The sequence below is a fragment of the Eutrema salsugineum genome, unplaced genomic scaffold (genome assembly GCF_000478725.1).
Source record: "Eutrema salsugineum unplaced genomic scaffold, Eutsalg1_0 scaffold_5, whole genome shotgun sequence".
Taxonomy (NCBI): domain Eukaryota; kingdom Viridiplantae; phylum Streptophyta; class Magnoliopsida; order Brassicales; family Brassicaceae; genus Eutrema; species Eutrema salsugineum.
In genome coordinates, this window is record NW_006256612.1 from 11,971,649 (window position 1) to 11,984,590 (window position 12,942).

A 12,942-nucleotide genomic window follows, 5' to 3' on the forward strand; every position below is an offset into this window, starting at 1 on the left:
ATTGAGTTCACGTAAAGACTGATCAAAAAATTAACCAACGATCTAGTCTAACACCAACCCCCTCACAAGACTGAGAGACTGCTGTCATTTAAGTGCCATGAAACCTTACTGACTTCTTTGACCTTTAATTCGATCATGATTTTTTCGACTTGCGAGTAAATAAATTAGAGGACATACTAAATTTTTTTAATTTATAAAATCATGTTTATTTAGGACTTCGCTTGAATATTTTTATGAAACGACCATGTCTTAATTGTCTTTGGATTAGTTGATATTAAGAAGAGAACTAGAGAAGAGAGACTTTGAATAAGCATTTTTCCCGTTCAAACCCTCAAACCGGGTGGAATTTGGAGGGAAAACTTCTAGAGTTTTGGATTCTTGTCGGCACGATGATGACTCTTCATTGATTATTTTTATCTCATTATTAAACTTGTTTGACTGGTTAGTGGGTTACTGTAACGGTGTTACCCAAATTATAAGATTTTGCGATGGTCCATGCAATTAAATGTGCAATACAGTATTTTTCGAGGAATAATATGGTCTTGGCCTTTTACAAGAGAATAGCCTTACGGATCCTTGGGCTGGGTCCATATCCTTACTGAGTATTTCTCAGTTTGTTCGTAAAATACATTTTGGGTCATTTGCGGAGGAATCTCAATTTTCGAGGACTGTTTTGCAATTTTTGTTTCTTGTTGAAACTGTTTTTTTTTTTTTTTTTTTCTCAACACCTAAAAAAAAGATTAAACAAAAATCTGCGGATCCACGAGAAGAAGCCCTATCAAACACATAAAGTCCCTTTCTCTAGCTCATCTCCGCCGCCGGCTAATAAATCGGAGAATTTTAGTCTTTCACCTGAGAAGCTTCATCATCTACCCGGGACTCTATCAATGGCAACCAGTCAGTATTTTTTCTTTTCCGTTCTTCACGTGCACATATAGTTACTCTCTTAATGTTTCGATTCTGTATTTGACGATTTCTGTCTCTTTTGTGCTAAATTGCTTCTGTGGTTTGTTTCACTAGTGGCTAGGTCGTTTTTACAGGCGATATCGAAGGACGAGGTTGTAGCTCCTCCTCTCAGAGTTGTTCAGATCGAAGGATTGGTAAAGTCCCAATACCTTTCTCTGGTTTTATGAGTTTTGAGTTTCTCCTCGGTTTCTTTTTACCTTGGAGTTTGCTACGGTGTGATTGGTCTCGTTATTAGTCCTTTTACGCCTTAAGAAAACTCTCTAAGTAGTGATGCTGAGGAGTTTGTCTGTCTACGTGGTAGGCTGTGCTCAAAATAATCAAGCACTGCAAGGAATTTGCACCGACACTTGTCACAGGACAGCTTCTTGGGCTTGATGTTGGCAGTGTCCTTGAAGTTACCAATTGTTTTCCTTTCCCAGTAAGCTGACGAATTTACACTCATTGTAATATATACAGAGCTTGTCACTGATCAATGTACCTATGATTTACGTCAATTTGTATCTTAAATGACCACAGGTCAGAGATGACGATGAAGAAATTGAAGCCGATGGTGCCAATTATCAGCTTGAAATGATGAGATGCCTGAGGGAGGTTAATGTTGACAACAACACTGTTGGGTGGTAAGTTTTGATGTCATCATTCTGATTAATAACTTGTTACATATTCTTTTATAAATGTAATGACATCTTCTTCAATTTTCTTCAGGTATCAATCCACAGTTCTTGGCTCCTATCAGACTGTAGAACTGATTGAGACCTTCATGAATTACCAGGTACTTTCCAGAATCCAGTTTACCATGTTTGCTACTCTAGATCCTGGTTTTGGTCTATTCACACGCTATGCTTGTCATTCTGTATGTATAGCATGATTACTCTGTACGATAGGTAGATTGGCATCTGTTCTCGTGAAAAAATTGATTGGAAACTGGACCATGAAGATGTTTGCTGAGACTTTTCCCGCAAATTTGTTACGCAAAATCAAGTAATGAACTTTAAGAAATGATTTATTCTCGATTTACAGGAGAATATCAAGAGGTGCGTGTGCATCATATATGATCCCTCTAAGGCTGACCTAGGCGTCCTAGCTTTGAAGGCTTTGAAGCTTTCAGATTCCTTTATGGAGTTGTACCGGGGTGGAAACTTTACAGGCGAGAAGTATGTATCTTGATCTGTGAAAAATATAAGTTTAATGAGCCACACTGGATAATTGTAGTGATCTAATCACTATTTCTTATCTTTTTTTACAGGTTGAGAGAGAAAAATTTCTCCTGGATGGATATTTTTGAGGAAATACCTGTAAGTCTCTAGAGCTTTTTGCTCTTTTTATGTCGAATTCTAACTATCTAATCTTTGATGTGGATGTTCGATCTCTTACCTAACTATAGCTTCCTCTGACGAAATGTTTTTGTTTAAATGTCGATTACTTCCGATGACAGATTAAGGTTTCAAATTCTGCGCTTGTCAGTGCCTTTATGACCGAGCTAGAGACTGATACACCTGTCTCACAGGTACAATATTCGTGTATCGATAAGGATTATCGCTTTCTGTCAGTATTTCAGAATTTGACTCTTCATTCTTTAATGGTTTCTCTTTTCTAGGGTGATTATGATCGTCTGCACTCATCAACCACTCCTTTCCTTGAGAACAATATGGAGTTTTTGATTAAATGCATGGATGATTTATCTATGGAACAGCAAAAGGTGTGGCTTATTCTGCACTCTTGTTCAATTCTTATGCTCAGAAATCAGAACTATCTTCATGCGATGTCTTATTTTATTTTTCTAGTTCCAATACTACTACCGGAATCTGTCTCGTCAGCAAGCGCAACAGCAAGCTTGGCTTCAGAAGAGAAGGTAGGCACTTGATCCACTCTATATATTTCCAGAAGAATCTGTTTGTTTTTTTTCCTTCTGGTTCTGGTTTGTTTGTTTCACTTCCTTGTTTTTATCTTGGAAGGTGATACAAATTTAGTCACATGGGTGGTGAATGACCCTAATAACAATTGTCTTCAGCCTTTGCTTCTCTTGTTAATCTTCCATGTAACTAACAAAGAGATTCGGTTTATAGGACGGAGAACATGGCTCGTAAATCAGCTGGAGAAGAGCCATTGCCTGAGGAAGATCCTTCGAACCCAATCTTTAAGCCGATCCCTGAACCATCAAGGCTAGAGAGTTTCCTCATCACTAACCAAGTCTCAAACTTCTGTGGCCAAATCAATGGGTATGTTCTTGTGTAAAACTCTTCAAAAACCTTTTTCACCATTTCTAGCTTTGAAAAATACTAATAACCCATTTGCTGTGCAGAGTGGCTGGCCAAAACTTCAGCAGGCTTTACCTGACCAAAGCATTGCACGAAAACTGATTACAAAGACTACCCAAGCTTTTGTTTTTTGAGTCGAGAAAGTGAGAGATTTGGTGGTAGAACGGATCCCATATTTGCTTTTCGTGGAAATTTTTAATTTTTGTAGTGAAATAACTTAAAAGATACATATACTTTCTGAAAAAAAAAAAACATGTTTTCAAGTCGTATGCGTAATGGTCTGAGAAAGTCTTATTGAAATTTTTGTATTAGCCTATCACTAACAATATACAGATATTTGTTCCATCACCAAAATGTATATGTATACTCCATACTTGGGACTTATATAGAGGAATAAAAAAAAAGGTGAAAACAAATTCCAAATACGATGAGACTACAGCAAGAAGCGCATTAAAACGACAACGTGTTAGTGCTTCTTCCTCGAAAGATTATTCTTACCAACAACAAATAACAATGGCGGTTTATCATCTCCTTCTCTCAACTCCTCCTTCGCTTGTACTTCCTCCCTCTCCTCGCCGCCCTAGCTTCACCTTAATCCGCCGTATCCCAACTCATCCTCGTCTCGGAAACTCGGCAAGCTTGTTCTCTTCGTCATCACCGGTAATTCGGAAAATTCTGGTCCGTAGCACTCTCCGGGAAGACCCCGTCTCTCCGGACGCCGAGAGTCCCACTCTATTGATCGGTGAGGATTCTGCTGCTTTTGAATTAGGGAAACAGAAGCTTGCTTCCTGGGTTTATTTCGGGGTGGTCCTTGGAGTCGTTCTCTTCATCCTCAACGTAGTTTGGATCGATAATTCCACCGGTTTCGGAAAATCATACATCGACGCCGTATCTAGCATCTCCGGTTCACCGGAGGTATGTAAAAATTACAGTAAGTGAACCAATTTCAGCTTCCTTAGGCAATTATTTGACTGTACAACCCACTCTTTTTCGCAGGTTGCTATGTTAATGCTTATCCTCATATTTGCAACGGTACATAGTGGTTTAGCTAGTCTCAGGGATATAGGAGAGAAACTCATAGGTGAACGAGCATTTCGTGTTCTATTTGCTGGAATCTCTCTTCCTTTAGCTATGAGCACAATTGTGAGTACTCTCTTTCTCTGCAAATTTCTCTCTGCGTCAATGGGAAAAAAAAGGACTTTTCTGAGTTCTTCGGGATCAATGCAATGCCTTCTTCTACTTTCAGGTTTTCTTTATAAACCATAGATACGACGGGTCACAGTTATGGCAGCTTCAGGGTGTTCCGGGAGTCCATGAAGCTGTTTGGGTAGCTAATTTTGTATCCTTCTTCTTTCTCTATCCTTCAACCTTCAATCTTCTGGAGGTAGCAGCTGTTGATAAACCAAAGATGCATCTGTGGGAGACCGGCATCATGAGAATCACTCGGCATCCTCAGGTATTGAAACATTTCCTTAGTCAGCACAATCTATGTCCATTTTCCTCATTTCTCTGTTTTCAAAAACTTGACAATTCGCAGAAAGATTGGATTTTTAGCTTTGGTTTGTTAGCTTTGATTATATCTAGAGGCTATTTAGCTTTAGTTTTGGTTTGTTCTCTTCTCTCTTTATCTTCAAGAACCAAGTTTATTCTACTGGCTGTGTTAATGAGACTTGATCGTTGCACATCTCTCCTCCAGATGGTTGGACAAATAGTTTGGTGTTTGGCACACACTCTCTGGATCGGAAACACGGTAGCTGTATCAGCTTCTCTCGGATTGATTGCACACCATTTGTTTGGGGCTTGGAATGGAGACAGGAGATTAGCTAAAAGATACGGAGAGGCTTTTGAAGGCATCAAGAAGAGAACAAGTGTGGTTCCTTTTGCTGCCATTTTTGAAGGACGCCAAGTTTTGCCTGAGGATTACTACAAAGAATTTGTTCGGTTGCCTTATCTTGCGATCACTGCTTTAACGGTTGGGGCATATTTTGCTCACCCGCTAATGCAAGGTGCTAGCTTTAGGCTCCATTGGTAAAGACCATAAGAAGAGAGCATCCTAAAACTTCTCAAGGAACAATGTATAATTACTTCACTATTAAACAAAATGTATAAAAATTCAAAAAAAAAAGCGTATTGTTCTGATACTTGTCAAAATTAAAATATATATATCTATTGGAAGCAAAAAAAAAGAAAAGAGAATCAGTTAGTTATACATTGAAATGTGAATTGAAAACAATGAAAAACAAGTATAAATATAAAAACGAACACAAGTAAAAAAAGAAAGGTTCATTGCAGTCTCGAACTCAATACCGTTTAGAATATTTAGCTAAAAACCTCCTTTTTGTAATATAATGGCACTCAGATGTCATGGGGACTCTGATGGCCACCACCACTACTAATAGAAGAATTTTTTTTTACCTAATGATGTTAGTCATAACAGAATAAATGAATTTTATCTTAACCGATAAGTGATATGTGAAGATCTCGATCCAAATCTAGATTGATATCTAAGATTTCGATGCCTTTGATATCTCTAAAGTTACTAGAGAAGTCATTGGTCTAAAGACTCTTAAACCATATTTTTATACTTACGAAATCTAAATTTTATACATGAACAAACAAATTAATCAAAAATAAAGCCCATAAACTCAAAAATTAAATAGTTGAAAAGAAAATAAATAAAAAGTAGGAAAGCTCCAAGAGAGGCCAAATCAAAAAGCAAAGTGCATATGAATACAAGAAAGTGGTTCTGCAAAAACAAAGAACGAAACAAAAACCAACAACACTTGCTGCTGCTACTTACTACTACTTAACTAAAACTAAACCAAACCTCTCTCTCTCTTTCCTCAACTTTGGAGTTTGCAATTTGATGCGCCACTCTCTCATCTTCTCTTGCACATCGCATCTTTTCAATCTTCATTTCTGCTGCTCGCCGGAGCATCTCGGCGTTCTTTCAGACGTCTCTCTCTCTCTTATCGGTTAAATCTCTTATTACGACACCACCGGTGCCGATTAGTGCTCCTAGAGTGCTCTAGTTGATGTGAGATTTGAGGTGAATTGCAATGGATAATCACTCCTTGCCGAGCACAAGCACCACCACCGGGCTTGTATTTCCGGCGAATTACGGTCTAAATGCGATAAACGCTGCCTCCGGGTTTCACACGGCTGTGGATTCTCCGGCTTCGGTGGCTGGAGTCAAACCTGAAGCTGCTTTGTTCATGGATTGGTCCGTGGAGGAGCAGTATGTATTGGAGAATGGCCTAGCAAAGTAGGTATCTTTATCTTCTTTTGCGCTTAACGTTTCGTATTTTGGATATTTCCTTCCACTTGCTATTTCTTTTTAATCAGCAAATTCAAGTTTATTGTTAATTCGCAGCTCTTCGTACTAAGATTAAATTTTTTTTTTAGAGAGAAAGTTGAAATTGGGAATTGTTTTTATGACAAGTAGTGGGCACATAATATATTCTTCTCCATGGTGGACTATTAAAGTATGTTCCTTGGAAATAAAAAAGCGTCGCCTTTGTGTTTCCATGGAAATGTGTAAAATACCGCATATTTGTTATCTCGGACAGGGACCATTAGCCAGTTCTGGTTGCTCTGAGGAAGTCATCGGTTTTCTCATGAAAGCTAGCTGAGTTTGTTTTTTCCATGTTACTTTGGGTTTCTAGGTTGTTGTTTTATTGGTTTGCATGCATGACATCTTTATTTCTCCGTTTGTAGGTTAAAAGATGAACCGAAAATTTCAAAGTATGTAAAGATCGCTGCGACTCTACCAGATAAAACTGTACGGGATGTAGCATTGAGGTGTAGATGGATGACGGTAAGTTCCTTATGATGTTGTGGTTTCAGTTAAGTTTCCTTGAGCTGTGTGCTTACTTTCATGTGCTCTTTGTCATGTCCTTTTGCTTATATGAGATCAAAATATACCACTCTAGACTTCTACCAAGGATATGATATTTCTGCTGCTAGAGAATTACTTAGCAGTTTCTAGCTTTCCTTTTCAAATGGTATGTGGCTATCATAGATCCGAGGGACATTTCTAGAAGTGTTTAAAGCATATGCTAAATATGACGGAATCAGCATGACATGCAACTTTGTGATAAAGATAAAGTCCTACAAAAACAAAAGCTATAGGTTGTAAAGATTGTCTAAAAGACTGGTAAAGGGATGAGCAAAAAGAGAAATGACAAGTATTGCTGACGCTAGACCTGTCTTTATATTTAGCTTTGGAGTCCATGATTGTGGAGGGAATTGTAGGAAAAGGAAATAAGCCTAAAGTTTCTTTTTTAAAAATGGTGTCTGTAGTTATCCTGAAATAGGTCATGCTTTTATGGGTGGTAGCAGAGATCCCTACGCTTTTTGAATTTTCAAGAAATTTATGTTATAATATCTCCTATGACAGGAGTTTTATTGAAATGAATCAAATGATTATCTTGCCCACTACATATGGTTACATCATTATGCTAAATGTTTGCATAGTAAAGTGAAACAAAATGAGTTAATGATATATAATGCTTTTTAATATCATTATATTACCATCTCCTCCACGTCTCTGTCCTGTGAGTCTTCAATCAGATAGATGATGCAATCAATCAGAAAGTTCCAAAAGTCCTCCTTTTTCTTTCAGTAGTGCTTGTTTGCCTTTCTTTCATTAGGTATAAATTATTATCTCTAAGTTTGTCTTGGCTAAGACGGTCATCTATTCTCACAGCGAAAACGGAGAAAAAGAGAAGAAAATAGTGCTGGGAAGAACATTAGCAATGGAAAGGTATGCTTGCCCACCTAAACCTTTCGTGTGTTGAATTTAGTGATCAAGATCCTTTTGAACTTGGTTCTAAAGACCATGCTTCTTCATGGTAAGGTGGTGGATACATCACCAGAACTGAACATGCTAGCCAATGTGCATCAACGAAATGCTCCATATGTCATGAACAATATGTGCCACAGTAGACACATACCTTTTGAAGGTTTAGCGCTCTTTTAATTCTTTGCTTTTCTCCTGGGTTATGTGGTCTTAAAAAGAAAGAAAAAAAAAATCAGTATTATCAGTTAGGTACCTTTGTTAAACTCTTCTTCTCAGGTTTAAGTGAGGCAGTAATGGATCTTCTACAGCAAAACGTCCAGGCTTTTAGTCAAATTTCTTACAACCTCTCTGCGTGTAAGGTAATTTAGTTTTTTGCAATTCTTTGTGGCTAGTTGCGGCTAGGATATTGAGGGATTGGAATTATCAGAAAGTTAGATTGAACACTTGTATCCCACATGCTCAGAAAAGAATTTTTGATATTGTTCCGGTTGGGTTTCCTTGTTATCCTTTTGCAATGGAAGATTTACACAAATATATCCTAAACTTTGTGCATACAGCTGCAGGATAACATGAGTCTCTTTTATCAGGCAAGACATAACATCAGCGCCATTCTGACTGAGTATGTGGATCTAATAATTTTCTGCAGATTTCAGTTTTCACAATTGAGACAAAGTCATCTGTCTTGTTTTCCTTTCTATGTGATATTATGACAGCTTCAATTGCTAAACTCTTAATTTCGGGCTGCAGCATGAAGGAGATGCCTGGTATCATGAGTCGGATGCCGCCTCTGCCTGTTTCAGTTAACGATGGTCTTGCAAGCCGTTTGTTGTCGAGTACAACACAGGTAACAAATTTTGTTGTAATGGATCAAAATTCCTTGGTGCTACCTAACACCAGTACTGACGTTATGGAAAGTAGAGGCTAATCAAATTTTCTCTCTGTGTTACCTCAAATAATCAGAGCTTCATTTCTCTTAAAGTGCTAAAGAGTTTTCTATAATCTACTTTGTCGTGAGTGAGATGCCTGAAATTTCGAAGCAGAAGCAAGCAAGTCATAAAGAATAAGGATAATCTAATCGAAAAACAATTAACAAAGCTTTAACGGTCAAACAGTTCTTGTCATTTGCTAATTTAAGTAAGAGAAGAGACAAAATGGTGCCAACATTTCAATTTCCACTTGATGCCAAAAACGGTAGACTTAGAATCTGAAATCCACATAAAGATCTAAGATTAAGCCAGTAGAGGAGAAAGGTAGATTAGAACACCTTTGAAGTTGCCGAAATTGAGAAAAAAAAATAATTCAAATATCCCCCAAATATTTCAGGTGATTCCGTGTGTTTATATGTTTCCGTGTTTGATTATTTGTAAAAATGGGACTGGTCACATTCTCTCTTAAAGGTTTTGTTTTTCTCTAAATAGTTTTGTCAATCGGGATAATCTTCTAGATTTGGTCATTGTTCCTTCACCTCAAATAAAACTTGCATCATAGCTCATAAAGCTTACATACCTTTCAAGTAATCTATAAGAAAAACTGATTTTCACTACTCATTAAAAATGCTTGCCTTCCTTCAAAGCTTATATCCACTATCCTTCAACGATTCTAAAGCTTCTCATCTTTCGATGAATTCCACCAACACCGAAACAGTTGAAAATGTCGAATTCTCGATCCAAAATCTAATCAAGAGTTGGTGCAGACGGCGAAAATGGCGACAAGTCTTCATCTTCTCCACAGAAAAACAGCAACAAGAACTCATCTCCATCGAACCACAATGGAGAATCACTTTAACCGAGTTTCTAGAGTCATACCAAGTTCACCTTTTCACCATCTTCGTGCTCTCTCTCGACATTATCTTAATGTCCCTCGAACTATCTTCCTCTCTGCTCTCCTGCACATCAGTCAAGAAAACCGAAAACAAGGAAGAATGGTTCCGTTGGGGAGGAACCGCGATTCTGAGCATTCTCGCCATTAAATCCATGGCTCTAGCTGTTGCTATGGGGAAGTCATTCTTCAGACAACCTGGTTGTGTAATGGACGGTGTAGTTGCGGTTATAGCTCTGATTCTCCAGGTGTTTCTTGACAGGAAAGGGACCGGCTTCATCGTGGTGGTTAGCTTGTGGCGGGTTTTGAGGGTTGTGGAGACTGCGTTTGAGCTTAGTGATGAAGCCATTCAAGTGCAGATAGATATAATCATCAGCCAGTTTCAAGCTCTTAGTAAAGAGAATAGATCATTACTAGAGAGTCTTGCAGAGAAAGACGAAGTAATCAAGAAGCTACATGAAGAGCTAAATCGATTAAAAGAAAATGTTGATATACTATTTGTAACAAGCCATAGGGAGGCTATATAAACTCAATATGTAGAATCTAAAATCCTTTTCTTTTATATTTAATAGATTGTTTCAAGAAACTAAATAAACAAGTAGAGTTAAGCTGCATCTCATTCGAATGAAGAACTCTGTTTCATACAACCTCGATGAGACCGTTGATTCTAAAGCTATGTAGATTCTGTCAGTCACCGATCTCTAATATTTTATATACATTTGGTCACCGCTACTTAGCGAGCAAGACAAGAAACATACACACAAGTTTTCTTCCTTGCCAGAAGAGAAATCAGGTACTTGAAAAGAGGAAAAAAGAAAAAACTTTGCTCAGTTTGGTAAGAAGCTTCATGTGAAGACTTAACAGAGAGAAGGGAAGCAAGAATTTGGCGCTGGTTTCAATACCAAAGCAGAATCAAGAATTTTTCCCTCCAAGTAAGTTGAGAAAGTAATACTCTTGACTTCACCAAAAACTGAGTTGTCTAGACCGAGATTTTTAGCACGGGATGTTTGAATGACCTGAGCAAGATGGTCCAATCTCTGCTGAAGATGGTTTCCTATAGTTGAGACAACATAAACCTGAACAGTTACTGGATGAGATATCGTAGATCCTTCTTCATTCGTGAGTAAGACATGAACAGTCTCATATGGCTCCAAACGCAACACAAGCTCAAGTTGACTCTTTAGCTGAGCCAGTTTATCTTGTATCTCGGATATCGAAATTCCGAGTGTAAAGTTAAACAGAATCTCTAGTACTCCAGACACAGGTCTAGATCCCAGAGGATCTACAGTGATTCCCCCGGGAAATTTCAAAACCTGAAATGAAGTTGGCTTCCCAAAACTTGATGTGGTCAGATTCATATTCCATCTTTGAGAAAACAGCTTAACAAAAGACGTTCGCAGTGAAGTTAAGTCGTCTTTTTTTATTGTGTAGTCAGGAGGGACAGGCAGAACCGCAAACTCCACATCTGTGTGATTAGATGCATCTGATTGATGCAGAGACAGAATAGTCACCTGCTCACCAATAAATGGCTATTAGAGCTCTAGAAGTAGAAATTAGAGCACTATATATAGTGCAAGCATATATATATACCTTGGTGTTCTTAAGATCTATACTCCGAAAGATATCCTTCTCTAGTCTTCGTTTATGGGAAATAACCTCAGAAGTTGGTTTATGAAGTCTAAAGTATGCTTGTGCTGATGCTGACAAAGTAAGACTAAAATCATCAGAAGAAAATTCAAGATAGTAAGGATTTTGGAGCATTGAGATATGTGTGTCATACATAAGATCTTTCACCGGTTAAAAATCTAAGCTTATTATGAGATCACACATTTCACACTTGGAAGGAGATTCGAATAAGAAAGGAACTTAATGAGAATATGTGCATCAAAAATGAGAAATGCTTCAAGACATCAAGACTAGTTAGTTGACTAAAATCAGAGTACTTAAAGTCTCCACCTTTAAAGCAGCAACTATAAATCAAACAAAATTGAAGGTTAGTAAACTAAATTTCTGTATAAAATTGCCATAACAGTAATTCTTGTATCCAGAAAAGTCCAGAAAACTAGTATGTTACTGAGAAATCATACCAAAATTATCCCGAGAAGCTGAACAAAAAAAAAAAAAAATCAGCTTTTGTGTTGAAAGACACTTACCAGTGAGTTTAACTATCTCATCGGCGTCGAAATGAGACGGGGATCGACGCGGGAATAAGCAGAAGATCGCAGAAAGAAGAATCGCAAAGCTAAGGGCCAAAAAGATGACACATCCGAGACCAAACAGACGCGACAGAGCAGAGGAACAGCTCCGACAGAAGAAACGAGGGTTCTCAGGGTCGAGATTCTGCTGCTGTTGACCGTGATCGTTCTCCTTTGAGTGCTTTCCCATTGCAACAGCATCTGCAACTCAGCTCGCTGGTAAACTCAGAATCTTTGATAAACTCTGTATCTTTTGGGTTGAGAGAAAATGAGTTTAGGGAAGAGAGAAAGGAGAGGATTTTGTCCTAAGGAAGAAAGTTGGCTCAACCAACGTTGAGAGCAGAAGCAAAAGGGGACTAATTAGTAATGGTGGTGTGAGAGAGTAAACAACTAAACTAAAAAGAATAAGAGTCTTCCTTGAAAAATCTCATTTTAAACAATACAGAAACACTGGGTAATTTATTCATGTCAGACATGAAAATGCACTATATAATATGCATCTAGCTAAATTATACATGTTAGACATGAAAATGCACTGAATAATATTCATCTAGCATTATGCTAAAATAATTTAGAATAAAGGTTATTTAATTTAAGATTAAACAATTTTTAAAAGATTTAGAAGTTGTCAACAAATTACAAAAACGAATCAAACTCTTAATCATTGTTTATATTTATACAAATTAAACCATCAATATGTAGACCAAAAAAACAATACACAATAAGCTCACCGGCATTAAGCTCACCGAAATTTATGTCACTTTTTTTTACGTACACAATAATAATTTTACTTTAGATTTTTTTTTTAAATCTTAAATTGCATTAGTTTTCAAATTAATTAATTATACGGTTTGGTGGTGCTTGATTGGATTTTGGTTTATCAAAATGAGATACCATTTAATAA

At 37.5% G+C, this 12,942-nt stretch overlaps 5 protein-coding genes across 6 annotated transcripts; 4 read left to right on the forward strand and 1 right to left on the reverse strand.

The window, feature by feature from the left end:
* Positions 1–751: 751 nt before the first annotated feature.
* Positions 752–3,484, forward strand: LOC18993789 (eukaryotic translation initiation factor 3 subunit H). Its single transcript, XM_006417348.2, has 12 exons — positions 752–897; positions 1,021–1,100; positions 1,268–1,384; positions 1,483–1,586; positions 1,672–1,738; positions 1,987–2,120; positions 2,213–2,261; positions 2,402–2,473; positions 2,564–2,665; positions 2,751–2,818; positions 3,033–3,185; positions 3,269–3,484. The coding sequence occupies exons 1-12, from the start codon at positions 888–890 to the stop codon at positions 3,324–3,326; spliced, it is 1,014 nt and encodes a 337-aa protein (XP_006417411.1). The 5' UTR covers positions 752–887; the 3' UTR covers positions 3,327–3,484.
* Positions 3,485–3,668: 184 nt separating this feature from the next.
* On the forward strand, positions 3,669–5,349 carry LOC18993790 (15-cis-zeta-carotene isomerase, chloroplastic). The gene is made up of 4 exons (XM_006417349.2): positions 3,669–4,139; positions 4,221–4,367; positions 4,471–4,680; positions 4,921–5,349. The coding sequence occupies exons 1-4, from the start codon at positions 3,738–3,740 to the stop codon at positions 5,254–5,256; spliced, it is 1,095 nt and encodes a 364-aa protein (XP_006417412.1). The 5' UTR covers positions 3,669–3,737; the 3' UTR covers positions 5,257–5,349.
* A 663-nt stretch (positions 5,350–6,012) lies between these two features.
* On the forward strand, positions 6,013–10,253 carry LOC18993791. Of its 2 annotated transcripts, XM_006417351.2 has the most exons (8): positions 6,013–6,489; positions 6,942–7,041; positions 7,933–7,989; positions 8,083–8,188; positions 8,302–8,384; positions 8,583–8,644; positions 8,773–8,869; positions 9,719–10,253. In XM_006417351.2, the coding sequence occupies exons 1-8, from the start codon at positions 6,284–6,286 to the stop codon at positions 9,992–9,994; spliced, it is 987 nt and encodes a 328-aa protein (XP_006417414.2). In that variant the 5' UTR covers positions 6,013–6,283; the 3' UTR covers positions 9,995–10,253. The 2 variants fall into 2 exon arrangements, with proteins under 2 accessions (XP_006417414.2, XP_024008623.1); XM_024152855.1 differs by lacking the exons at positions 8,583–8,644; positions 9,719–10,253 and having other exon boundaries at positions 8,773–8,829.
* Positions 9,999–10,370, forward strand: LOC18993792. Its single transcript, XM_006417352.2, has one exon. It carries the CDS (start codon positions 9,999–10,001, stop codon positions 10,368–10,370), a length of 372 nt encoding a protein of 123 aa, XP_006417415.2.
* Positions 10,371–10,496: 126 nt separating this feature from the next.
* Positions 10,497–12,330, reverse strand: LOC18993793. Its single transcript, XM_006417353.2, has 3 exons — positions 11,997–12,330; positions 11,434–11,543; positions 10,497–11,354 (listed from the first exon to the last, which is right to left on the reverse strand). Exons 1-3 carry the CDS (start codon positions 12,226–12,228, stop codon positions 10,701–10,703), a joined length of 996 nt encoding a protein of 331 aa, XP_006417416.1. The 5' UTR covers positions 12,229–12,330; the 3' UTR covers positions 10,497–10,700.
* Positions 12,331–12,942: the final 612 nt, after the last annotated feature.

Excerpts from the sequence above, each read along its gene's own strand:
- LOC18993790 (XM_006417349.2), top strand. The coding sequence starts at position 3,738 with ATGGCGGTTTATCATCTCCTTCTCTCAACTCCTCCTTCGCTTGTACTT. Across the intron at positions 4,140-4,220 it reads GCATCTCCGGTTCACCGGAG|GTTGCTATGTTAATGCTTAT; the intron begins GTATGTAAAAAT and ends TCTTTTTCGCAG. Across the intron at positions 4,368-4,470 it reads CTTTAGCTATGAGCACAATT|GTTTTCTTTATAAACCATAG; the intron begins GTGAGTACTCTC and ends TTCTACTTTCAG.
- LOC18993789 (XM_006417348.2), top strand. Across the intron at positions 2,121-2,212 it reads GGAAACTTTACAGGCGAGAA|GTTGAGAGAGAAAAATTTCT; the intron begins GTATGTATCTTG and ends CTTTTTTTACAG. Across the intron at positions 2,262-2,401 it reads ATATTTTTGAGGAAATACCT|ATTAAGGTTTCAAATTCTGC; the intron begins GTAAGTCTCTAG and ends TTCCGATGACAG.
- LOC18993792 (XM_006417352.2), top strand. The coding sequence starts at position 9,999 with ATGGCTCTAGCTGTTGCTATGGGGAAGTCATTCTTCAGACAACCTGGT.
- LOC18993791 (XM_006417351.2), top strand. The coding sequence starts at position 6,284 with ATGGATAATCACTCCTTGCCGAGCACAAGCACCACCACCGGGCTTGTA. Across the intron at positions 8,385-8,582 it reads ACAACCTCTCTGCGTGTAAG|CTGCAGGATAACATGAGTCT; the intron begins GTAATTTAGTTT and ends TTGTGCATACAG. Across the intron at positions 8,870-9,718 it reads TGTTGTCGAGTACAACACAG|ACGGCGAAAATGGCGACAAG; the intron begins GTAACAAATTTT and ends GAGTTGGTGCAG.
- LOC18993793 (XM_006417353.2), bottom strand. The coding sequence starts at position 12,228 with ATGGGAAAGCACTCAAAGGAGAACGATCACGGTCAACAGCAGCAGAAT. Across the intron at positions 11,544-11,996 it reads TGAGATAGTTAAACTCACTG|CATCAGCACAAGCATACTTT; the intron begins GTAAGTGTCTTT and ends TTACTTTGTCAG. Across the intron at positions 11,355-11,433 it reads TAGATCTTAAGAACACCAAG|GTGACTATTCTGTCTCTGCA; the intron begins GTATATATATAT and ends ATTGGTGAGCAG.